Consider the following 25,811-nt stretch of genomic DNA (forward strand, 5'->3'; position numbering starts at 1 on the left):
AAAAGGAATTTCGATGCATTATCACTATTCGGCTCAACAACCTCATACTTTGATGAAAATTGCATGCAGTTATGTATAGTGGAAATGTGGCGTCAAAAGTGTATGCACCTATGGAATATTGAACTGACAGCTTAGTCAACCGCTTGCAATGCGTGCACCAAGTGGGCTAGCGCTGACTCGCTGTTTGACCTGCGTTGTGAGAATTGTTTTGACTCTCCCTGCGTTGGAGATGTCCCGGGGCGAAACTTCCACAGAAATATAAAAACTCTTTCTCATTGACGTCAACTCTTTAGATGTAATTCAGCAAGACCAATTTTTGAAACAATGTGTCAGATCTGTGTAGTTTTTCAAAGCAGGGGAGACGAAAAGCTCTGCATCGATTTTGGAGGACTCAGAAAGCGGGCTAGTCATGAAATTTTTAAATGCATCAGTCTCCATCAACTTAAATTGGAAAAAATATTCTATATAACTCTAAAATCCAGTTCATAGAACTAAATTTCGAGATGTTTGTGAAATTTTAAAATAAAATAGGCAGTTTTGAAGACTAAAATAGTCAATTTTTATCGGTTTGTGATTATTAAACTGATATGTGCTGAACAACGTCAAAACTGACTTAAAACAATCGTTGCTACTATACTTAAAGTTGACATTAAGAAAAAAACGTTTTCATTCCACAGCCTGCAATATGAGATATGTACAGGTTTTACTTTCAGAGTAGAATCTTTCTGTGATTAATTGAATCTTGTTCTTTGGTTTACCTGTTTTTCAGTTGAAGTCAAATACTAAACTCTACATTCGTACTTTTCGCGATATAAAGACAAACAAACCATAGTCAAAGTGGTGAAAAATTGACATCAATTTAAAAAAAATCAACTTTTGCGCATTGCAAAGTTGACAATATCTTGCATGAATGACTCTAATTGGTCTAAAAGTTTCTCTGCACGAAAACACATTTCAAGGTGAAATTCGAGCCAAATTTATTTAGATTCGTGTCTCGATGATGAATAACAAGCAGCGATAAAGTTTAACAGCAACATGAGGACAATTTAAAAAGACGTCGATATTCCAGCGAGTCATGCGCGCCGTCAATGAATTTGCATCAACGAGCTTAATAAAAGCGAGCCTGGCAGCTTCAATAATCAATTGTTCGCGGGCTGAAATATCGAATGGCAGCAGCTCTGAAAAATTTAATCATCGGCCGGCTGACGCCGCAAACACGCCAAGAAATTATTTGCTAAGTCAACTCCCGCGGCCGCAGAATGAGAAGCGAGACCTGACAGATATGCAAATTATATTCTTTCATCAAACTCGCGCATTTTTCATCCGGGTACGACGGCGGAATCGTAAATCCAGTTTGCCTTTGCCTATGCTCAACTTTTTTTTCTCCTCGCCGAGGAGAATAAAGAGAGTCAGCCGTCGAAACAAAATCACAGGTGCCTCGCTCCAAGCGCCTGCCACTTTTGAAACATATTCTTCCCGCTGCGCTCTTCTAGCGCGCAGGTTGCATAACAATTCAACCATTCTTCTATTCAAGTAATAGCAGAGATGAGCTTTATGAGACGTTTCATTCTTCAAACCTTTCTCAGAAAAGGTAAATTTTAAATTGGTGTGTAGGCTTTCAATCGATAAACTGTGTTCACAAAAATCCACCTTTTAAGAAAAAAAGAACTGGAAAACCTCACATCATGGCTAAAATCTGACCATGATCCAGACTCAAATATCCACACGGAGAAAACCCGAAAAACAGTTTTTCTTAAATTTAAATATTAAACCTGTGTGGGTATTTCTTTTAAGTTTTAAAATAACAAAACTGTTTTCGGGTTTTAGCCCTGCTAATTAAATTTTTTTTTAAAAAACGTGGAAAACATTATTTTATTTTTGGGATAAAAATAAAATTACGCTGGAACTACACTGTATTGATTTTAACGCAGTATACTTGTATTTTATCTTAATTTCAGCCATAAAGATTGTTATTTTATGAATTAGTTTAGTTAGTCGGTCTAGATATCCCACTTTTCAAATCAGAATGTCGTGTTAAAAACCTAGAAAAGTAATAGCATACCTATGATAGACTTATAAAGACCAAAATCAAATCTATCTCTGTTTTTCATTTACAATATCTCCTGTAGAGCCAAAAAATGTTTACTTAATTTAATAAGTGTAGTAATTAGGCGAGCAATTTAATATATTTCAATGTTCTTGAAGGAGTTAAATTCAGTCGGAAGGAATGAGGGGACGCTCGCTTGCACCCTGAAGGAGCAGCGCTTTATTACTGCTAGCGAGGAGCCGTCACGAAACTCTAGTCGCACCTAGACGGGGCAGCGGCTTGAGGGGTATAAGCGCGGAGGGGTGGCGTCGGCCGTTCCGTTGGCTGCGTGGCCCGCTCGGCTCGGCACTCGGTAGTCAGTGTGCCTCTGACCGCGCAGCATCCACCGTCGGCACGACTCCATCCCCCGACCCCAAGCACGACGTGTTACTCGCGCCTCTCGCCGTCTGGATATAAATGTGAGTGGACTCTCGACTCTACGCTTATTTCTCCACTCGTCTTCGCCACTCGTCACGACCGTGTTTCTAGGTAAGCCTATATTACGTTGTGTTAAATTGGAATGAATTTGTTTGAGCAGCTGAGCTGAAACAGGTGCACAATCGACGAGCTGCCTAATTTTTGACGCGCGAGCAAACAAAATCGCAGACGGCTCCCACCTGGCCGATCGATTTGCTCAAATTATCAGCTGAGTGATAAATTTTGTTGTTTGGTTTGAAGGTGAAAGTAATGCCTACGTAAATAGTTTATTGCACTTGGGCTAGAGGATTGCCGTTTGGAGGGTAATTATTTTGAACTGTATTTTTGAGAGGCAAATTTTTTTAAAAAATTAACATTTTTATAATCAAACGAAAATAACAAACCTTGGAAAATTGAATAACAATGAGTAAATATAAAAAGATGTATGATCCAATTGTTCTATCCCAAAATTCCAGAGAAAAAGCCGCCAAAAAATAGAAATAGCCTAAATTAAGCTTTATCAATGAAAATTACAGAAGAATAAATCGAATAAATGCATGCAATTTTCCGGAAATATTTTGAAAAAACAAGGAATTTCAACTGCACGAATATCGCACATCATTTGATTCATCTTGCAGAGCAAATTCTAAAAATTTAAAGTTTATTGAAATCTGAGCGCTTTTCAGTAATTTTCAAAATTTCTCAAAATGTTTACTTTTAAATTACGGAGGTGTGGATCAAGCGAACCATAAATTACAGAAAATATTCCTTAAACAAATGTAGTCATCTTTAATTTAGCACTGATAAATTACTCCATGATATATTTGGTTTAAAAGATGAAAAATAAACCTAAATTAATTGTATTTTTTCCAAGTTAAGTGTAAAATATAATATTTTAGATTTTAAACGGAAAAAACTCAATTTGGTGGGCTGCTGTACATTTTGATCTAGATTGTAGCGGAAATCAATTCCCTATCTGAAATTGAACTTAAATGGCATCGACGATACAGAAGACGCTAGCGTGCGAATAATTCATCAGAACTTTGCATTTCAAACGATATACCCTTTGCTTCGAGGGGTGTACTGCATTTCTCAATTCTTCAAAGGGTCGACTTGAATTTCGAGGAAATTGTAATCTTGCGCTGCCGACCGCTCGCAACGAAAATAGCGGCCCGCGTATAATATAGCCTAGTTTTACTAACGAGCTAAAGTTAATTAATTAATTAATTAACGTGGCGCCGAGTTGCTTTGCGCCGGGCAAACTTCACTCAGACGCACAATATTTAAATAAGCTGGCCGGTTGATGAGAATGCGAAAGGCCGATTCTTGACGGCAGCAGCAACCCGTGCCACACCAAAATATATTCGTTTCCATCTAGACTGGCCGCGGGACACATGCACGTATATTATACTGCTGCTCGGAAACTTTGAGGCCGAATTAACGGCGTACGACGCCTGACACCCGCCGGGTAACTCGCCCAACTTTTCGTCCTCCGCGTGAAAAAAATTGACCCTTTTTTAATGTCACCTTGAACCTATCCAATATTCAGTTAGATTAAGGTTTTTATGTCTTATTTTCGGATAAAATTAACTTACACAGATGTTAGTTTTACAATTTTACCCGTTCGTTATGGAATTTTTCCTTGACTAATCGAAAAAAGGTGATTTAAAATAGAAAAAATCCCAGGTTGAAAGTGGAAATTCAATGATTGTGTAAAGAAATTAATTACAGAATAAACTGCAGTGCTCCAAAACTTTCTGTAAATGATCTATTTTTAAATTTCTTTACAAGAAAATTGATACATATTGTTCCAATTAATATTTGAAAATTTACTTCTTGATTTTTTTTAAATTTGGGTAATATCGAGCAAAATATATGTTACAAAAAACACTGCAGTAAACGCCTTTGACCTATTTCACGGGTAAAACCCAAAATGGTCTTGGTACCAGATGAAAGTCTCGCCTCTTTTCTTGAGCGTTAAGAATATATTTTCGAGAAAACACGGGACATAAAATGAGGCGCTCCGAAAGAGGTCCAACAATAACTTTCTGACTGGCGTGTCGACCTGTCAGAATATTGGGCAGGGTTGGGAATTTTATCCTTTTTTCGTCTCCTTTTTCCCTCCTAAGAACCCACTTTTTAAAGCTGCAGTATTACCTAGGATGTATTGATTTTTGGGAGTTTTGCGTGAGGGACGTTTTTTTGAATTACATCAGGTGACAGTGCTTAAAAAATAGTTTATGAAATTTCTTTCTTATTTATTCAACTCTGTGGAAAAATCTGTCACCGAATCTGTTTATGAACAAGAACAAAAAGTAATTAAGTTAATTATAACAGAATATGTTCTCACAATACTAAGACTCTGATTTTCCCTCTCTGTTTGCGATAGATACTTTTAACATTTCTTTGTTTCATTTTCAAGTCGGTAAATCTACCCTGCTGATTGGTAAGAAATCTAAATTTTGAATTTAAAGTTATCAAAATTGAGCGGATTTAAAGTTTGTACTATACCACTCGCAATGAGGGTGATGAAAAACACTTATTTGCACAGTTTTGGTTATGATACATTTTTGTTTTGAATTTTACCATATGTATCTGATTAAAAATATTATTAAAAAATTTAAATATGTTTTATATTTTTGAACTAATTTTTATGCCTCTTTGCCTCCTATAATTTTCAGGGAAGACGCATTACCCAGGTAATGCGTCTACCAGGAACTTGTTAGTTACGTTTCAAAGCACACTTATTATAATAAGAGTTTAAAATTATTGGAGCTTCCAGTATTCTACTTGTAGATTAAATGAATTATAAAGAAACCTTTGAAGCATAAGAATACCAAGAGTTGAATTTAGCTCCAACTCCATCTTCTTGACGAGGTTGGCTTGGAATAGACGGTCTGAAACTGCCGACGCGCATGAAAAGCTGAGGAGAGAAAAGAGTGAGAGGTGGGTTTGCACATCATGCATACGCTTTTCCTCGCTCTCGATACGTACAAAATTACATAGGCATGATCCGATATGAACCCGTTTATTTACATACGGGGTGCCATTTATGGAGAAAATTGTGCGGCCGCAAAATTCGGATTCGGCGGAGAGATAGAGAGAAAAGAAGAGACGTTTTATTATGTGTGCGTCTGCAGAGGGGCGGAAAATAATGGTGCCGGGCCCGGAGAGCAAGGTGCACCTTCTTGCCGCCGCCGTGTGTGAGTGAGTCTCGGGCAAACACACGTGCCGATCCACTGGATCGAGCGAGAGCACGGATGGATGGATGGGAAAGAGAGGAAGAATCTGACACTGCGCCTCGTCGTATATTTCTGATAAAGCCGCCGCTGGAAATTTGACGTGCGCCGCGCCTCGTCTCATTTTTAATATTATTGTCGCCCAGCCCGCTGCACTCGTTCGACGCAGCCGAATTTTGCCAGACGTGACGTAATCCGCTTTTCCTTCGACCAATCGGCGTGTTTCCTGCCTTCCACTCAAGGAAATAGACGCCTTTTAAAGGGGAACTCGTCGGCTTCGGTGTGTCAAAAATTTCCAATTCTGAATGGGATCAATTATCAATAACCAGGGAAAACTTCACTAAATAGATGTTTCTTTTTTATATGGTCTGAGAAAATTAACTACGCAAATTCCAAAACCTGTTTCATAAGAGCAAGCTGCAGAACCTCCACGTTGGGAACGTTTTTATTATTATTATTATGCGCATTGAGTTGAACAATATTGCTTCATAACCGGAGAGCCTCTGTTTGAATTTCAGACGAAATATTTAGTCCCCACGTTTCCACTCAGATATTGTTTTTTTTCTGATTTTAACCTATATGGCTGTTAATTTTAGACAGTCAACTTTTCTAATCTTCCATTCGTCTTGGGACCATATAAACCACACTTAAAACCATCTGCATTAATTTCAAATTTCAGAAAACCGTCTTAAAACAGAAGAAAACCATCTTAATAGGTTAAATGTACGAGGTAAAGTGCAGGCAGGAAATTCAAGGCCAAATAAGAGTTTACAGTACAATTTAAATAATAATTACTATTAAAAATGGCATTCAATTTTGACAGAAAAGAAGATGAAAAAACGCATTTTCTTTTGGTTTGTAGGAGAAATTCATTTTTAGTTTATTTTTCAAAATCTCATTATGTTTCATGCATTTTGGAGCGCTATTCGTTGAGGAAATTTTAACAAAATAACATACTATTTGTTAAGGGAAAATGCCAGTTTAATCACAAAAAGTAAAAATTTGACTATAATGATGTGTGAGTAAACAGTTTAAACCCGTCTAAGTCAGCTCAGAAACTGTCTATATTGCACCAAAAAACTGTATACACCGCCCTACTGATTACTGTGTAAGTTAAATGTTTTTGAAACGATTATAAACAGAAAGCCAAAAGAATATTTTTAATTTTCAAATGTCGCTTCTTGCATAGTTTAAATTAATTTAAAGTTTGATCAAAGGTTTCATGTTTTTCGGATTGTGCAATGAAATTTGCCAGTAGCTGGAGGTTTGAGCTTTTATATTGATTAGAGACATTCCATGAAAGCGAGTATAAAAGGTCGGTTAAAAGCATTTATATACGTTAAAAATCAATCAAATTCAGCTGGATTGGCAGAAAATCTGTCATGTCTATCTCAGTAAATCATTTAATTCATCAAATTGTCTATTATCTCGTCAAATCCTTATCCCTAAAACAACGTTCTTTCGAGCATTGGTCTGCGGTTGAAATCTAGAAGTGGTTAAAATTTATCTCGTCTAAAGTTTTACCAGACTTGATGTTTTTTCCAGGGAAAATAAGAAATGACGTAGCTTTTTGCAAATTAACAAAGCTTATGATGATTTTAAATGCTGGATCAGACAGAAATAAAAAATTAGAAACCACAGTCTCTGCATTTCAAAAAGCTCTTATGCCTAAAGTAAATAAAATCATTACGTTTTCAAAGTGACGAACAGATCTCAGCTCTTTTTTTCATGAATAAAAGCGACCTGCATACAAAACTTACGCAGTAAAAAAGAAGCCTCGATATGCGCCCTGCAGGTATGCAGAATCGTTTCGAAGATGGTCACAAAGTGAAACGCGAGAGCCGTGTTTATTTTTCATCGGCTCGGAAACGCGCGAGGGCGACGAAGCACAAGTGAGAGCGAGTTTACGAGCGTAGCCTCTGCCTTTTTTTACGGCGGACCGAATTCGCGAGGCGCGCGTTATGCAATTTTCATCGCGCTCCGCCGAAATGCGCTTATCTCCTCTTGACCTTGGCATCAAAAATTCAAAGGCACGCGCGCAACAGATGGAAAAATCTCTGCCTCGAACAGAGGGTGAGCGTGAGTTTAGTTAATTTGCGAAAAAAAAAACGAGCTTGTTGCTCACTTTTTCCTCGCTCTGGAATCAATATGTTTGAAATTTTAATCAACTCGGTACGCTGTGAGGCAGAAAAATGTGTGTGGAAATATTGGCATCAAACAATGTATAATTCATGTTAATTTATGAAGCCAATTTTATATATTTTGTCAAAAATAAAACCGGAAAGTTGATAAAAAATCCTCAATCAAACAATGGAAAATTGGGAATACTTTTTGTTGGCATTGAACAAAAGTATTTTCTATAGCTAGGAAATTTTTATTAATGAAAATTTAGTGATTCAGAAGCTTCTTTTGTTTAACTATGATTTGCAAATTTATAATGTCTACACTTTAAGTCTGCACGACAATAACAAAAAGTAAAATCACACTCCATTAATTTGAATTCCTATTCCTCGCTAATTTTTATTCTTCCGAATTGCAATTATGTTTGTAGTTATTCTTATTATCGCTGTTCATCAATGGTTTATTTATTTTCAAGAAGAAACCGGGTCGTGGCCCAAATTGCACAAAACTATATATTTCGGAGTTTTGAGGTTGATGTGTCAAACAATGCGCGTTGTCTAGCCTTCATTTCGGTTGAAGAGGAAAAATAGCTGCACATACACACAGCTCATTCAGAGCGTTGACGTTTCACAAGGGCAATTAGGGGAAATAAGCGAGGCGAAAGAGGTTGCTGTGTTGTGGGCGTTGTACATGGAGCCGGGCGAGTTCTTTTTTATATTTGGTCTACAGCGCGCGCGGCTCTCGTAAAAGTTCCATTTTCCGGCCGCTGCTTAGCCTGCGACGCACGTAATAAAGCCGAGCTTTTGCTGTGAACAACGCTTTTACGGGCATCACAATTAATTTAGACGCGAATAACTAACTCGCCTTCTCCCCGTCCTCGTTGCTAAATTGCGAAATGCGACGATTTATTAAAATTAGACTCTGTGTGCCCTGTTTGACGAAAGCTGCAGTTTGCTGCGCTGGAAAATTGAATCATCAGTCAGGAGTAAAATTTCAGTCGTTGCCAGGAGACTATCGTTTTCCTCATTTATTCGTATTAGTTACTGGATAATCTTTTAAGCATTTTTTTACAAAAAGTTAAATAAGCATTAATTTTATTAACATTAGTTCTGACATAAAGTATCTAAGACACTAAATTTTTAGCTAAGAAAATTGATATCAATTAAAAAAGTGAGATATTCTTTTTTAATGATTGCTGGCTAACGGAATGAACAGGAAAGATCTTTATTAAACTCAACAGCAACTAATGAAAAAGCCTAACTAGTGTAAAGAACCACCACTATTTAATCTAGCATGTCAAGCATATTTCATAAAAATAATAATCCAGCTAATTCGCAATTAAATATTCCGTCTGATTATATGCAAACTTTACTTGAAAAGCTAGGAGGATTGCATTCAAAATGTATTCATTCAGAAGCTCTGAAGGATTTTAATAAGCAAAGACGAGGAGTTGCAGCACTCAATTAATAATTCAAATTTGATTCGCTTTGAAGAGCACAACCCTCGAGTGTTTGTGCGTCAAACACCGGCATCTCTCGGAATTTCCAAAGATCGATGCGTCGGAGTGGAAAAATACGCCGATAAGAAGCCATCGATTTTCGTCTCTGAAGGTGAATTATTTAAGTGGCCTGCTTTTTCGTCGCCCAGTGTTTGTTGGAGCGCTTGGCGTCTAGCTCTGAAAGCCCTGCTTCTTTCCCACATTATTCCTATTTGTAAATTAAACTTTTAACCCTCATCCCGCGGCAAAGTTTGCTTGCAGAGGATTAAATTAAAAAGGTCGCTCGTGTCTTTATTTCTAAGCAGCAAACTTGCAAATCCCATCCGTCGGGCGAAAACGATTTCCTCCGGCGGCTAAGATAAGCGAGCGCGGGCGCAATTAATCAGCCGCTTCTTATATCCACTTGTCAGGCCGATCAATTTTATACTCTCGGCTCGTCTGCATTTTTTATCCGAGCTGGCAATCAATAAAACTGCCTCTGTCTTTTTTCGTCCCTCTACACGTGAATTATTCAAAGCAGCGAGAGACTCTGCAAACAACCCGGCCCGCGTGAGCTGCTCGCGATCTCGTGCATTGCACTGCAACGCGGCCCTAGTTTCCCAGACTTTGTTTCACGGTAATTGTCTTCGTTTGAATAGATTTACTCTCCTAGCTCAACTCGCGCTCGTCGATGAATATTTCAAAACGTATCGACAACCTGTCTGTTCATTACCTAGGTTCAATATATTTGATTTGAATTAGACAAGGGATGAAATAATTATCTTTCTTACTTCCCATGGAAACACAGTATGAGACAGAAAAGTTTTGAAGTGCATTTGATTGAAACCAATATTGGACAAGATGCATTTAAATATTTTTTTTAAAAAAAAGTTGTGGCGCTTTCTCGCCACTACTTTCCTAATAACTACTTTGCATTTAACCTGTATCGCCAGGTGGCAGTATTAAGGTGTGCGATAAGCAAATCAAATTTAAGTTTAAGGACTACACCTTTTTTAAATTATATCCTTATTGAAGATTGGTTTTGAACACAATTTCAAAACATACTGTTTGCTGATTGCCTCTTATATTAGATGTTTCATGTAGCTGTCATCATTAGTACACTTTTTCAGGTCAAAATCTATTCATCATACTGCTGCATGTAAGGGCAAATCAGCAGTGCGACTGACACTTATTTGATCTAACTGAAGCGCGTCTCTGAGGAAGTTTCATAAAATGCAATATCCTTCAATCTTTTTTTCCAGCAGGGCGTGTAGTGTCGATTTACCCTTTTATTTTTAAGCTGTGTGTGCTATGGCAGTGCCGGTTGACACACATACACACAAAAGTGGACTCGGTGCCTGTAATATGTTCGCGTGAAGTAGAAAGAGAGGGATCGCGTGCCGTCACAAAAGAAATAGCTGTATAAAATAAATCCCTTTCATTCTGAGAAAAGCAAAGCAAAAGTCGGTCTCTGCGGGCCGAGTTTACACACGGCGGAGAGACGTTTTGCAACTGTCCCTTTCACAGAGTGGGATTATTATTTAAATTCGTGGAATCGCCATGGGAATATCCACGCCACTCCCTCCACCATCCGGATGAATAAGAAAAAAATAATCAGACCGGTGATTTTAATCAAGTTAATTCTTTGGAGAACCAATCAGCTCGAGGGGACAAACAAATTCGGGCCCTTTCCAAGTTATTGTGCGTCGAGAGAAAAGACTTCCTTTTTAAAAAGCAGTTCCTTTTGTTGGTGCCGAGAGTGAAAAGTTTCCGTGCGCCACAGAGGAAACGCAGAAAGATTCTACTTTCTGCGTAAGCGCATTATTAATTTGTCGAAGGTTGGCGCATGAATAATAAGATCTGCAAAGCCTTCATGAATAATGGCGGACGACGCTGAAATTTGCCTGCTTCGAAAGTATAATTTTATTTCTACAGAACAACTTTCTAAAATTTTCATAGATCATAATAAGCCGGTGTAAAATATTTAACTTTAAACAGAGTTTGGAGCGTTACATTAGTGATGAACATCAAGTTTTTCTTTCAGAGAACGGCATAATAAAGAAAAGTGACAACTAAATCTCGGGTTCCAAGAGTCAAAATTACACAAACTGCATGCCGCTCGACTGTCTTCTCGTCCCATGATGCCCGTAAAACCCACAAAAAAATAATGGAAAGTCAGAGTTTTCTCAATGGCAATTTTGGTCAAAGAGGGGCTGGTTTAATCAGACTGCTGCCAGAGCTATGCACCTTTCCTGGACATCGGCTCGAATAAATATTTTTGTAAGTTTCAACCATGAACGTTTTTTGGACTGGATATATGCATGTAATTTTCTCACGTGTCCGAGAAACAGATCAAAACGAATGTGGACACGATTTTCTCATTTTTTACGGATATTCAAAGAATTTAAACATATTTAGAATTGTTTAACTGATTGATGGAATGATTTAAATGACTTGAGAGTACACAATTCTCGTTTGATGATTCAATGACTATGGGAATTTCGGAAAAAAAACAACTCACAGCCCTAATACTACAAGTTTTTATCCATAAATTGATATTCATTTCAAGAAAAACTGGATTTTTTAAGCGAAAATATTTTTTTAACTACTCAAGTCCGGCCAATTCCGTGGAGAGATATCTTAAAATAAGAGTGCTTCGAAACGAATTAAGATGCTCAAACGAAATGCGATTCAAATCTTTGAATGATTTACTAAGTTTTTGAAGAGATAAAATTACTCTTTAACACTTTTAATGTGAGGCGTATTTTTATTCATGCGATGAAACTTCGCACGTCAGCAGAGAATATTTAAAAGTTTTGCCGCGCGCTATAGTAATAATTTCCAAGCAACAGTGTGAGTGAACATTTGTCAGCCGGAACATTATTGCGCATATTATTTCGCTCCGACGGCGGAACAACGGGCATAAATAAATGAATAACGAGGCTGACGGCGCAATGAGCACCAAACATGCCATTTGCCCTTTAATTTTTATTGCCAGCAGTGAAAAATTGTTTTCGCTGCCGCCGCCACGTACCGCCGCAGAGGTAAAGGTATCAAAAATTCACACAAAACCCGAGGGAGCAAATTGGCATGCTAATTTTTTGCGGTTTCGCCAGCGGATGTTTGACTTGGCCGCTATAATTGTTTCTGCGCGAGCGCAAATAAAGCAGCGGCGCAACTTTAGCTTTTGCTGGAGGAAAATTTCGGGTTGGATGCCACAGTTATTTTGTTTTGCGAAGATCAAAGTTGAATTCAAGACTGGAATCTCTGTGTACCAGAAGGGCCTTTGAAATGATGCTTGACCTCCGAAAGTGTCAGCGTTCGTAAGAACTGGAAACCTTGCCCCTGATCTATATTTAAGACAAGAAATTCTAAATAATAGTCGAAGTGCATAGAGAAACAGGCATTTAAAATCAATTCTCGATCTGTATGTTTAATGTTATTCTGACTAACTTTCATATATCCATCATTTTAATTCAACAATAACAGGTGAAAATTTTATGTTGATGTCACGAAAAAAATAATATCACATTATAAGGAGAAAAAGGCTTCTATCGTGTTAGTGAGCAAGTCACACATAAACTAATGACCTACAGGTAATAGAAAAAATTGCTTACTTTGGAACATCAGGCCATTTTTAAGGTCCGAAATGGGAAACTTCAGATATAAAAAGAATCCTCATCTCGCAGACGGGACAGGAAGCTTATGTAAGGGCTGCAACCAGTAGCCAAAACTAGCAGAGTGGGACGTTTCTAAAGAAGTACGGATAAATAAACAGCTCGCTAGTCACCGGGGTAACTGCATTTAATACCTTTTGGTAATTAAGATAATCTCGCGTGGTTCTACCTTCATTGGCATCTATCAAGAAGATATATATATGAATGCCATTTTTGCCAAACAGAGTCGTAGCATGTAGTGTATAAAAAGAAATTGTAACATTTCTGTTCCTTTATTCAATAAAAATTTGCAGTTTTTCAAACCCCTCGAAAGGCACCAAATTGATCCCGGTGGATCAGAAATATTTTTAACATAGAAGGCAAAGTTTTGCCTGGGCGAAAGTATTGACGGCTCTATATTTTAGAGCAGTTAGTTAATTAGTTAATGCAGTGTATTAAGGTAAAAAGTAAATAGAAAAAATAGTTATTTCGTTCGATATGAGACACGTTTTATACATACATAATATATAATTAAATCATAACATTTAGACAAGCATCCATCAATGAAGTAAGCAGAAAATTACTAAAATGCAAATCGAATGTTTAGCCTTAACCTTGCGCGCAATGTTGAAATATTTTTTAGTTGGTGATTATAAACTTAATCTAAATTGATTTCGTATTTACTAAAACTGAATGGATAGAATCGCTTTCGCTCGTTGTATTATTCGGTATCCCACACAGATTTTGTATTTATTTGAATGTAAATTATTCACCATTAATTCCCGCATGCAAATTTGAATCTAGTCCCACTCCTCAGCCTATTTTGATATTATTCATGTTTGCCCCGTTAGCAACACATTTCTCTCTGCAATTCAATTTGACTTTGTTTGGTGAAGAGTTAAATCCCTCGGGTATTAACAGCGGCTCTCTACATAAATCTGCTTTCGACTGGCAAATCGATGAGTGTAATTAGCTGTATTCAGAAAGAAAAAACAATATTAACGTTTAATTTACAAACTATATAACTCTATTTATAAATCTACGTCCTACATTTCATCTGATTTAATTTTTCTAATCAATATAAATGAATGTATTTTGCTGACAATCAGTAGCAAGAGTGGTCATATCGGGGAATATGTAAATGAACGGTGGTGCCATCTATTCTGTTGACAGCTACAAAACTAAGGAGTTATCCGAGCTGGTGTGATTTAGCTGATTTTGTAAATTAGGTAAATTATTATTATTACTGTTTGCTCATTATATGTATATACATGCATACATTTTTTAGATTAATGACTAACAAAATGACAAGCAGTATCTGCATAAACGCCCGAAACAAAAAATTGATTCGTCATCGTCACGTGCCGGCTATTAATATTTATCTGTTAATTTAAAAATATCTATAGGTTTGTTTTAAATATGGAGCATTTATTTTGTACAGTTTGAAAAAATCGCAGTTTCCAATTTTCATCTCAAAAACTAGTTACTGAAAAAACATCTGATCCCACATTGAAGAGCAGCGTTGTCAGCATGACACATGATCAAAATAAGTCAAAACACTGCAGCATCGTGGGCAGCACCGAGATGATTTTTCCTCGGCTCCTTCATTGTGATTTCGACGCCTGCTCTCGCGTGTTTGCCAGAATATCAGCGGCGGCGGCGGGCAGAAAGGCAGCGCACGTTCCCTCGCTGCTGACAAATGAGCCATCACAATAAATGTCACGCTCCGAATTACATTTCCAGCCTCACGCTCTCGCTCTGGGAAATAAATCGCTGCCGTGTCGCTCGCACAATCTCCCTCTCTTTTCGCGCGCATGATACACACACGCGGGGATGTTCTCAAGACCTTTTCTTATATTCGTGCTTTGGCGCTGAGATCATCGATGACTGACACACCATATGAAAGGAAGTTATCACGAGGGCAGAAAATTAATCGTGTTCGCAACTCGGAAATTCGCCTGCTGGAGGTGGAAGGAAAGTGGTCTAACAATGAGATCGCCATTTTGAGCCATGGCCCTTATATCTCACTGATTTGCTATCTAAAAATAAATCAGTAGGTCCCGGTTTGCTCTTATTAATGCCAAATTTAATTGTTTTATAATATATCATTCAACGAAAATTACCTTACACCTAAAATCACCCTAAAATCGTTTACACTAATAAAAAGTCTTAAAAATATAGCAAAAAACGTCCAAATTTCAAAAGACCGGCTACAACCGTTCAAGCAAATAGAATATTTCCGCCTCCAACTGAAGAATTTTTTTTAATTTTTTTGTTTATTTTTTAGATCATATTTAAAAGTACATCCAACTTCTTCACCTTAATATAAAAAATGAGATCGCCGGGAAAGCAGAATCAATTCCATCGACCAAAGCAATGATTTAAATGAATTTGCAGCGGGGCGTGATAGTCAGGTTTGTGTCTCTCTAGTGATTTCAGCTGATGATACAGCAGACATGCTTATACATAAACTTTGATGTGCATTTCCGTTGGGATATGATGGTGTTAATCAATTGACTCGTAGCACAGCGACTTTGGTAATGTATAGCTGTACGGGCCATTTATCTAGATTAAAATTTTGACGAAATTTATTGTCTCAATTAAAAAAGATACTCGTACTATAATTTATTGTGTCATTGTGACTGGAAACTAAAAAATATTTCATGAGAAAAAGCGCCCTATACTGTTTATATATTTCTGTATTAACGTAAGTCGAGCATTTGTGTTAAAACCAGAACCACTTGTACTCATTAACCAGCAAAATATCTCTTTTTCAACCCACAAAAATTGTTCTTTCAAGCAAAGACACATAATGACTTTCACAGCATTTGAGTCCAACTAAAGAAGGGATTAATTTCAAAATGTGAGGATTAAATATCTCATTTTGCTTCACTGACAGCGCGGAAATGATACACAAAAGTATGTACGCCTTAATTATTCAAATCGTTTTGCTCTGGAAGCAAGTACCTGTGCTCACTCATTTTGGGCGCTAATCCGAGTGCAAATGCTGGCGAGATTTGCTCTTTCACGAAGTGGTTTCCGCTTGGAAAACAGCCGAGGCGTGAAAGCCCAACCAAAACTCGGCGCCGTACGTTTTCTCTCGAGAGGCGGCGGCCGCCGCAATTGTTCGCGCAAACTTGTCGCGCGGGCCCGGCGACGTGAGTGCAAAAAGCTGTCTCCGACCCAAATTAATCAAGAGCCGAGCCCTTCTTTGCTCCAGGCAACACCGACTTCCATTTAAGACACCATTTTTTCTCGAATGACATGGAGTTATATGTGCGCGTGCGAAAGTAAAAGAATATTGACACGCCTCTCGGATTCCATACCAAAATTTATTTTCATAAATTGATTTTAACCAAATTCTTATAGGCAGTAAAATTTTGTTACGAACGACTAGAATTAATCGATCAAATTAAACCATTTTTTTATTTCTGCACGCCTCGATCGGGGTAGATTTTAATTACTATTAAATAATAGTTAACAATTTGTCAAAGGACAGTGTCATGTAGATGAATGAATCCTAAATAACGTCTTGATTTTTTTCCAATTTTTACAACCATCAAGAAATAAATCATGCTAACTTTTAAAAAAAATATTATTTCATTATTGTTTAGCTTTGGTGTTTAATCCGATTCAACTCACACATATTTATTAAGTTTCTGCTGTTCCGTGAGAAAAAAATAGCGTAATTCTCATCCAGGAAACATTTTACTGAAAATAAAACATCAAATGGATGAAATTTTCAACAGCAGGTGTACTATCAGGTGGCCCAAGAGAGAAATTTGACTGTGAGTGCACCACGACGGTCACACCCACGAGAACACCTAGCATAATTCATAGAACACAGGGGCACTTTCCGCCGTGAGTAGGTCACGTTCCGCATTATTTGAGCGTTTCTCTCAACAAGTGCGTGCGTGTGTTGGCGAAACTGCTGCGCCACGCAAGAAGCGATCATGGGCGTGATTAGCCGGAAAAATGCTGTGCTTTGACAGCGGTGTACTGTACACTGCAGCTTATTCATCAAAGGGTGCAAACTTTCAGCGGGCAGGTCAGGTCGGCGGCGGTGCAATTAAATCAGAGCTTTCAAGGCACGGCCAAAGCGGTGCGCCTGCCTGCCGGAAAAGCAGGCTACTGCTGATATATTCGCCTGTAATTGCATTAATATTTCAAAGCGGCTCTGCTCTTTCATCAAATTTCTGTTGGTCGGAAAGGCTGCTGGTACACATCACGCGTCGTCGGCCCCGGGGCCAGACTTTCCTGCCAGGGAGACGCCACTGAGTACAAAGTATTTGGGCTTTTTAAATTATACATTCAAAATTTTCCTGTTTAGTGGTCCTGCGAATTAAAAGCCAGAGTTCGAATTGTTGAGCGCATGCTTTGCGTGCACTTGAAAAATGAGAATGCCAGCAATGTTTGGGGGTAGAGTGCGTTTGATTCTCTTGCATTGCAATAACGAGTCCATTTGGATTTGGGAGGGCTGAGAAAGCTTCCTGACTTGCTCCTTGCTGGTTTGCACCATTCCAGCATGCATGAATTGATTTCAGAGGATGAATGTCTATAGCGTTTCAATAAAAGACACCGATAAAGGGGCAGTAACACGAGCTGGTCCTTTTCTGAACTAAACTTCCTCCAATGAGGCCCATGCGCCTATTTCATTGTTAAGTTGATCACTCTCAGGGTGGTCGCTAATCTCTAAATAAGTGGACCGTTAATAACGATATGTAAAATTTTAATTTCCATTCGATATTCTTTATTTTCCTGTAACAGGACTTAAGGCAGAAACCAAAATTATAGTAAAGCAATAAAGATGACATGGAAAATTCCAGGATTTAAATTATTCACAAATTACAAATGTAAAAAATAACGCACGTCGTTAAAAAGAGTTAACAATGAAGATAATTTTGCGAATGACTAAATCGCGTCGCAGAGAGAACCGATTTTAATTTATACTTTGCTTCTCTCCATGTCTTTAATTCCTAGAAATGGACCTCTCAATGAACTCAGTATCGTTTAGCAAGGTCTTTGAAGTGCGAGCTATATGATTTCCATTTGCTTTTTCCTCCACCATACGTCAATCAATGTGTTTTCCAAAACTTGAAACAGGCTATTAATTAGCAGATACGACTCGCAACAGACATGAGGAAAATCATGAAATAATATTTTGTCTCTCTATGACGTGATTTACTCAATTTTCTGTCCTAAAAATAAAATTCGAATGACCTTTTAATCAACGTCACATTCACTCTACTCAAATTTATAGAAAAAGCTTGAAACAAATGAAAATCGTGTGAATGTGTTTTTAAAATCATTACAAGATATAGAAATCGAGTAAAGCAATACCGTTTTCTAATTGAATTTGACTAGAAATTTTTTCATCTTGCAAAATCTAAATTTTCTCCGCATATGTGATTGCAGGTGATGCACCCGTGAAGCACGCAGCGAATGCACGGCAAGGGGTACCTGGAGGAGCCCCTGCGGGCCCCCGCTGGGGCCCCCTATGAGTGGTACACGACGACGACGCCAGCGGCGCCGCACGTGACGCAAAACCATGTGCCACGGCCCGCGCCCCCAGAGCCGAGCAAGGGCTGCTTCTGCTGCGAGGGGCTGTTGGGGTCCCCGGCGGCCCCGCACCCTGCCGACGCCGAGGATGGCTTCGGCGGCGTCGTCACCAGCATGACTGGCGGCGCTGTCGGCCGGCGCCACGCGTACGAGGACGAGGGCACAGGCGGTGGCGGCAACGCCTGCTGCCTCCCGCCCCCGCAGAACAGCGCGGCCCCCGACCAGGACCCCGGCTGCTGCCGACCGGCGGCCCTGCTGCTCCTCTTGGTCGCCCTGCTCACCCTCTTCCTCCTCGTCAGCGGGGCAATCCTCTACACCAATTGTACGTAAAATGATTTATTTCTTGATATCGAACAGAACATTCGATATTTACGGGAATTTTGAACAGGGGGTGGATCACGACAACGTAGCCTTGAAAGAAAATGGCAACGCTGGGCGTAAGGATAGCATTGTAAAGTGTTTCAAGGTCAAGCTTAAAAACAGTGCCGTGATCCACCCCAGCTCAATTATTTTGATATGATCAGCCAATTTCCTGGCAAGAAATATTGAATATGTTGGGATTTTTTTTACTTTTTAATAATTAAAGATGAATTTGAAGAAATATTGAAGATTATCTGCCTATTGTTTAATTGAAAAATTTGAAAGGAAAAGTAAGAAGAACAGAAAGAGAGGAAGGAAATTTTGTCCATGCATACATATCTTGGTGTTGCTATTTCCGGCACTAACTTGCTCTGATCTTTTTTTACCTGTGTCCGATTCAGAAGTGAAACAATGCTCCACCTAATATTTTTTGAGATGCTTTGCTTCTTTTTCACCTCTTTTATTATTATATGATTTAATTAACCAAGGAAATATATTATTAGGTTTCCAAGTTTCCCGATAATAATATGACGTGTTTGAACCAGCCTTTCTGCTGAAAGCACCTTTAAAGATTTTAATCGTTTTAATTAGTGTGGACGCTGCGAGTCTCTTTAAAGCAAACACAGCGGCAAAGAATCGGGAGTCACCGCGGATAACGAGATTAGACTTGTTAAAAGCTGTGGGAAAGCGCGAAGACGATGGTGTAAGGTCGGGCGGGAGTGAACGTCATTAGGGCGGTGAGCGGAAATGTGTGTCAAGAGGGTTTGGAAAGCGGTGGCGAAGACGAGAGCCTAGCTCTTTTTCACTTCGAGGCAAGCATAGTAAAATATGGCCTAACGCGTCAACAAAAGGGGATTTACTGTGTTTTTGCACATTAATGCATCATAGCCATCGTCCCAATGAATTCAGGACAAGTACCTCTTCAATTAGCAATTTAGGATTAATTATCTTAATTAGTCGTGCGAGTTGCTTCTCAAGCCCTCAGACCTAGATTTGCGGCTGGGTAGCTTTACCATGAGCAGGTAATTTTTAAAAATATAGCCCGTGGTCTATACTTAGGAAAAAACGTAAGTTTATTTTTTACCTTACTATTTAACGGTGTCCTGAGGATAGTTCAGGTATTATTTTCAAAATGAAATGTTTTAAATATAGGGTATACAAATAGTGTATGTTATATTACCATTCCTAGAGGGAAAAATTTATACGCAGGCGATATTTCGCCCATTTTCATCAGCACAAACCACCACGGCGAGTGCGGAATTCGTATATATTATCACATTTTTCGCTGTGCAAAGCGGATATTTTGCATGCTAATGACGGAACTTGCACAACAGAAAATATATGTATAAAAATATAATAGTTGGCTTGGAGCTGTCGGATTCAGCCAGGCGCCGACGGAATATTAAAAGCACTCGGCGCGCCCGCTGGTTTGTTTTTGCAGCGCGCGAGATGCAAAGAGAGAGACACGGCCGGCTGAACTGGGTATAATTTTATTTTCGGCGTCGAAAAATCCGCGTGTTTTTCCAGCGCCGAATCGACTGCCGCCGCCGCCGCGTGCGGACAAATTGAATTTGCTGTTGATGAAGCCTTTTGCTTTTGAGCGCGTTTGTCAAGTGAGGATGCCGGCCGGCTCGGCGCAGCCCAGCCACCCGCCCCATTCATTAGCGATTAAAAGGGCGCGCCCTTCATTACTGCTTGCTTATGCGCGCGCGACATTTTTCAACCTTTTGTCCTCGGAGCGCGACCAAAGTTCACTTTATTGCCGAGAAACAAAGTGCTTTGTTGTTGTAAGCGTGCGCTATTCATCAGCCGCCGCGTACCTGAACGGCTTTCCAACAATTTTTTTGCTCCCTGTAATAGCACAGGAAACATTGTTTACGTTTTAAAGCCTTATTAAACGCAAAAATCCCACTCCTTGTTCCATTAGTTTTTTTCAGCACATTTAGTCTACACTCGAGATGTCTGCACAAAAATAGACGCAATTTTAACAATCAGCTTCAAAGAGAGGAAATTTTAATGAGAATTATTTAACTTTAGAAAATGAATTGCTGGATTTTTAATCATTTTCTTGAGTCATTTTTATTTCATAAAAAAGTTGCTGTGGATCAGCCACAACGTTGTTTTCATAGAATAAGTATAAGTATAATTCTTTACACAAAAAATTAATCTCGGAATCAATATAACGGAAAGCTTACCCCGATTCTGGATCTATTAATTATATTAATTTATGTATTTCTGCTTCTGTGTCTTCCTCGCACAGAATTTTCTTATCTGGAAAGAGTGCTTGACATGACCATCGTGGTGCGTGGTGGAAGGATCAGAGCAGGTAATGCGCTTATCGCACAGTTACACTGCCATCTGCTGATTCGGAGGAATATGAACTAGACTTCCGCCAGTAAGTGGCTGGAACGGCCACAATCGTAACATCCAAGCCATCAATGAAAATCATTAAGTTATTGCTTATGTATATATAAATATGTTTGTGCCAAAGGTGGCCTAGATTACATTATGATTGTCTCCATTTTTTCAGGAAGCCCTTCTGGTTTTTAAAATGCAAATATTACTTTTTACAGTGATTTAGAAATTAAAAAGCCATGTGACTATTAATAATTTAAAGTGGTGAGATCTATACAATTTAAGGGAATTTTAAAAATATAAAAAAATTGTCGAGGCGCGGGTGCTTTCAATTTTTGCACAGGATTTCGTTAAAATTACCATTCTAGCTCTTCTATGTTTTTGCAACTCAAACAAAAAGATTGATGTGTGTTTCTTTTTGCAGACTTAAACCTGAAGCCGCGGCCGCATTTGCACCAGGGTGAGTAGCATGAAAACGCCTCCAGGGGGGCTTGCTTGGGCAGCGTACTCAAACAGTTTTCATTTCGCCGATTTCTCTTTACCGGGCTTTGCGTTTAATCTGCGGACGGAGGCTGCATTTTGTGGCCCAATAGCGTTTGCGACCGCCGTAATCCTCGCTTATTTATGATCTGTGTTGCTTACCGAGTCCAAGCAGACGTGGATTAATGCGCTCCGGATTACTCATCACGTATTCTTGGCGGAACGCACGCCCGCACTCGGCGAGCCGACTTCCCAAATTGAAGACGACCGCGGTCTTGTTGATTTAACTGATTCCGACATGGATGCGCGTGAATTTTTATATTCTCTCGCCATTTATATCCTTTTAAGAAATTGTTGAAAAATATACGATAGGCAATAAAAGTGACAAATAGGAACTGCATTGGCGCGCGAAACAAATAAAATTTTGTTATTTTTTCCATAAATTTCTAGAAGAAAATAAATATTCTCCACTTCATATACGTAAGGATGGATTTGAAAGATATCTAAAGATCTTGAAAATAGTTGTTTTAATTACTAAAAAATACCACAGCATTGCAAAGAAACATTTTTGCTGATTATTGTATTAGAGGCATTTTTCTCAGAATATATGTTGTGCTGAATTTCTAAACGAAATTATCAATTTCAAAAGGTGATTTGCTTTCTGGAATGACGGCAACGCGTATTATGCATTAATTATTTCTCAGTCAAGCCATCACACTGATTTTCAACCACTGTTATTTGCGTCTTTCCTCGTTCATTTCGCTTTTGAAACATCATGTGCGCTCGAAAAGTTGGACGACTTTTCAAATACAGGGCACATCTGACTGCAGCGGATAACAAAAGTTTGTTCCAGTAACGAACGTGTTCTGCTCCCGACTGCTTTTTGTAATTACAACGCAACACAACAACTGGTTCTCAAAAATCATATTTTTCCAACTTCCTGACTTTCGGTGATATTTTTTTTAAATTTACTGCCCGAGAGCAGCTTGAATCGTTATTGTTTGCGTCCCATTCTTTCCATAAATCCAGCAGAGCACTCTCTGTTAAACTGCAGAAGGGTTAAATATAAAAATCCGAGTGTTTTTATGTTCAAGTGTCAACTGCACGACACGGTATGGATTTTCAACTGCGAGCCGAAAGTTGATTAACTCAAAATCAACACCACCAGCTGAGAGCAATTAATTTTCAATTCCCTGCTCTCTCGATTTGAGAGGCACACCTCTCATCCGCGGCAGAAAAACCTGTCACTCAATACCAGTCTGGTCTTTATTAATTTTGTCGAGTGTTGGACAAACAAGGGAAGTGATTGATTGACATATTCAAACTATTTTCTGCGTCGTTGGAGCATATTAGTTCACATAAAGATATCCCATCGTACTTTGGAAATGACTGGAATGGAGTTCAATTGAACTATGCAAAGCAATGAAAACAATTTATTTACTCCCATCATGGAAATAATAAAATAATTGTTTTATTTTATTTTTGACCATCTTTGATTTACTTTTGTCAATAAAAAATGAATATTTTTTGGAATTCCTCCAGACAAATTTCATCAGAAGCTGAAAGGAGCAAGTTCAGAGTTCCCGTTACGCTCGCGGGACTTCTTTCAGCGCAGGGCTGATTTTCCACATTCCCCCTTAAATATTCAATCAAATTGGCGGCCACAAAGGTGGAAGAATCCGGCTGCGCGCCTTTTCCGCCCCGAGCCACTTACGCGGAGCGCACAAAAGAAGCGCGCGCTTCAATTATGCAAAATACAGGTTTCTCTTTCGCGAAAAAGGACCATTGTGCTCCTCGCGCAGCTCTCAGAAGCGGCCGGGGCGACGCCGACGAGAACAGCTCGTCGGCAGACATTTTAAAAATAAGAGTGCACTCGCCTTTGCGCCGGAATGCAAGTTAGTTTCGCTCGAGAGAGACCCTTTTTGGCCAATCAAGCCCAACGAACGACGACTCCTTCGGCGAGCAGCCAAAAATTGAGTCGATATACCAGCCTGAAGACGTACAGGAGGCCCCACAACTCAGCAAACGCATATTCATAACCTGTATGTGTTTCATTTTCTCAACAGTGTCACACACAAAGGATTGTTAAAATACACATTTAAATAAAATAAATAATGTCATTTGTTGCAATATCATTTTAAACTTTTTGTTTTTAAAAATTTAATTTTTTTACAAAATCAAACAAACTTATAAAATATACTAAAATAAATGATCTACAATTGAATTGATTGATACTATCGATGCATCATTACTAATTAATTATTCATTCTGTCAGGTAAACTGTTTAAAAGTTTTGATTACTATTGGTTGTTCCTGTATACAACAGAAAACCCAAGCACATGCATAATATATATCTGAATTGTGGTTTTTTACATATAAAAAGCTCAAACAGGGCCGAGCAAGTTTCTTGAGAAGTGAGCGCAATTTGAATTAATGGGCCGCGGTCTCTTCCGCGAAGCCAGGCAATCTATCGAATTGCACAAACACAGTTTGATATATATGCTATTCGTTTTTGTTGGCTGTGATTGAAGCAATTTTGAGCAGACAGACAGCCCCCGAAAATACGAGTCACGGCATTTGGCGTGATCACTAATTCTTCTCTCAACGCTGCCATATTTCCACTTTACGGACGGAACGAGCTGATAACGCCGCATGAATCACCAACCTGAAGACCGCCGCTGTAACTCCAGACCGAGATTGAAATGTATAAACATTGTACTTTACAATGGCCCGGAATCCTGGCGTGCGAAACACTCGTTCGGCTTAAGCTCAGTTATTTCCATATCTATTTACACTGCTTAATTCGGTGTTCGGAATTTAGACATTAATTTACTAGGTGCGTGCCAAAACGCCCTGAAGGATTATGCGATAGCGCCACACAAAATTATCCCGATAGGGAAAAATTTAATTTTAGATTTGCGTGTGAACTGAAATTCATCCAAGGCTCTAATTTCCACACGTCTCCTGAGGCCAAAATACTTTAAGCGCATGAAATATCACTGGCTATTATCCTAACTTCGTGTCATAAAGTCAGTTTGGGGTTTATTGTGGAACAAAAATAAAAAGTCACAAATTCCAGTGATTAATGTCTCACAAAAACTCATGTACGCTTGAGTGGCCTGCATTTATTAAAAATGAATTATGTTTAATAGGAACAGTAAAATATTCTTAAGAAACTACCTTCCCGTTGTTCATACATCTTCACATTAAATTCTACTTACAAATTGATATATCCATTATTTTTTCCTCGTCCAACATAATTTATTGAATTATATTTTATTCGGGTGTTTCCGCGACAGAGATTTAATAAGGTGTGTGTAATTTTAATTTTCTGGTATGTTGTTTGGGACTGTCAGGGTTTTACCTGACTATATTACGATCGCATTAATAATTGTTGCGCACCGATATGTATGGACGTGAACTTTGGGCGCCCACAGGGGAGAGTGGAGGGAGAAACTCAGGTATCAATAAAGGCTACGTCAGAGCCTCCCTCTCGCGAGCACACGACCTGCTCGCACCCACACATTCGCTCTCCTGACGGCACGCGAGCAAGAGGGTAACTCTCTCGCTCCCCCGCTCGTCCCTCTGGGTAGCCACGCTGTACTGTCGCCGCTATCAACAATAAACTGGTATGGTATGGTAACCGGGCATTTTCCCTTCTTGTCCACCCTGCACCCTTTAAAGTCGGCCATGGCTAGAAGAACAGGCTCCGACCTCGTGATAAGGGGAAGGCGCGCCGGCAGGGCCGATTGCACCCATTCGGCGGCCCCTGCCCCGCGTCGCTGACAAGTGGAGGCACCGGCGAGATCTCCACTTTCCTCCTCAAGGAAGGTAGAGTAATTCGCGAAGTACCCGTGAAAAGGGGATGTCAGCCCTCACGAGGTATGAGCCCTTCTTGCAGCCAAAGACCCTCCTCGCCATCCAAGACGTTGTCTTCACCTTTTTCCTCCGGGGGCCCCGCCAAGAACACGCGCTCTAAGACCCATGAAAAGTTTCGCCACAGAATCGCGAAATTTTTCAAGTCCCCCCGCCGAAACCGCCGAAACGTTCGCGCGAGCCAA

The 25,811-nt window shown here is 39.2% G+C and overlaps 1 protein-coding gene across 5 annotated transcripts in view; it reads left to right on the forward strand.

Annotated features, from left to right (window-relative positions):
- Positions 1 to 2,410: 2,410 nt before the first annotated feature.
- Positions 2,411 to 25,811, forward strand: part of LOC135945515 (agrin-like) — a 106,746-nt gene continuing 83,345 nt past the window's right edge. For all 5 annotated transcript variants that reach the window (XM_065493255.1, XM_065493256.1, XM_065493258.1 and 2 more), the window contains exons 1-3: positions 2,411 to 2,575; positions 18,412 to 18,877; positions 21,695 to 21,730. In XM_065493255.1, coding sequence (XP_065349327.1) covers positions 18,439 to 18,877; positions 21,695 to 21,730 — 475 coding nt within the window. In that variant the 5' untranslated portion in view covers positions 2,411 to 2,575; positions 18,412 to 18,438. The remainder of the gene's footprint in view (positions 2,576 to 18,411; positions 18,878 to 21,694; positions 21,731 to 25,811) is intronic.

Source organism: Cloeon dipterum, chromosome X, assembly GCF_949628265.1.
Source record: "Cloeon dipterum chromosome X, ieCloDipt1.1, whole genome shotgun sequence".
NCBI classification, from domain to species: domain Eukaryota; kingdom Metazoa; phylum Arthropoda; class Insecta; order Ephemeroptera; family Baetidae; genus Cloeon; species Cloeon dipterum.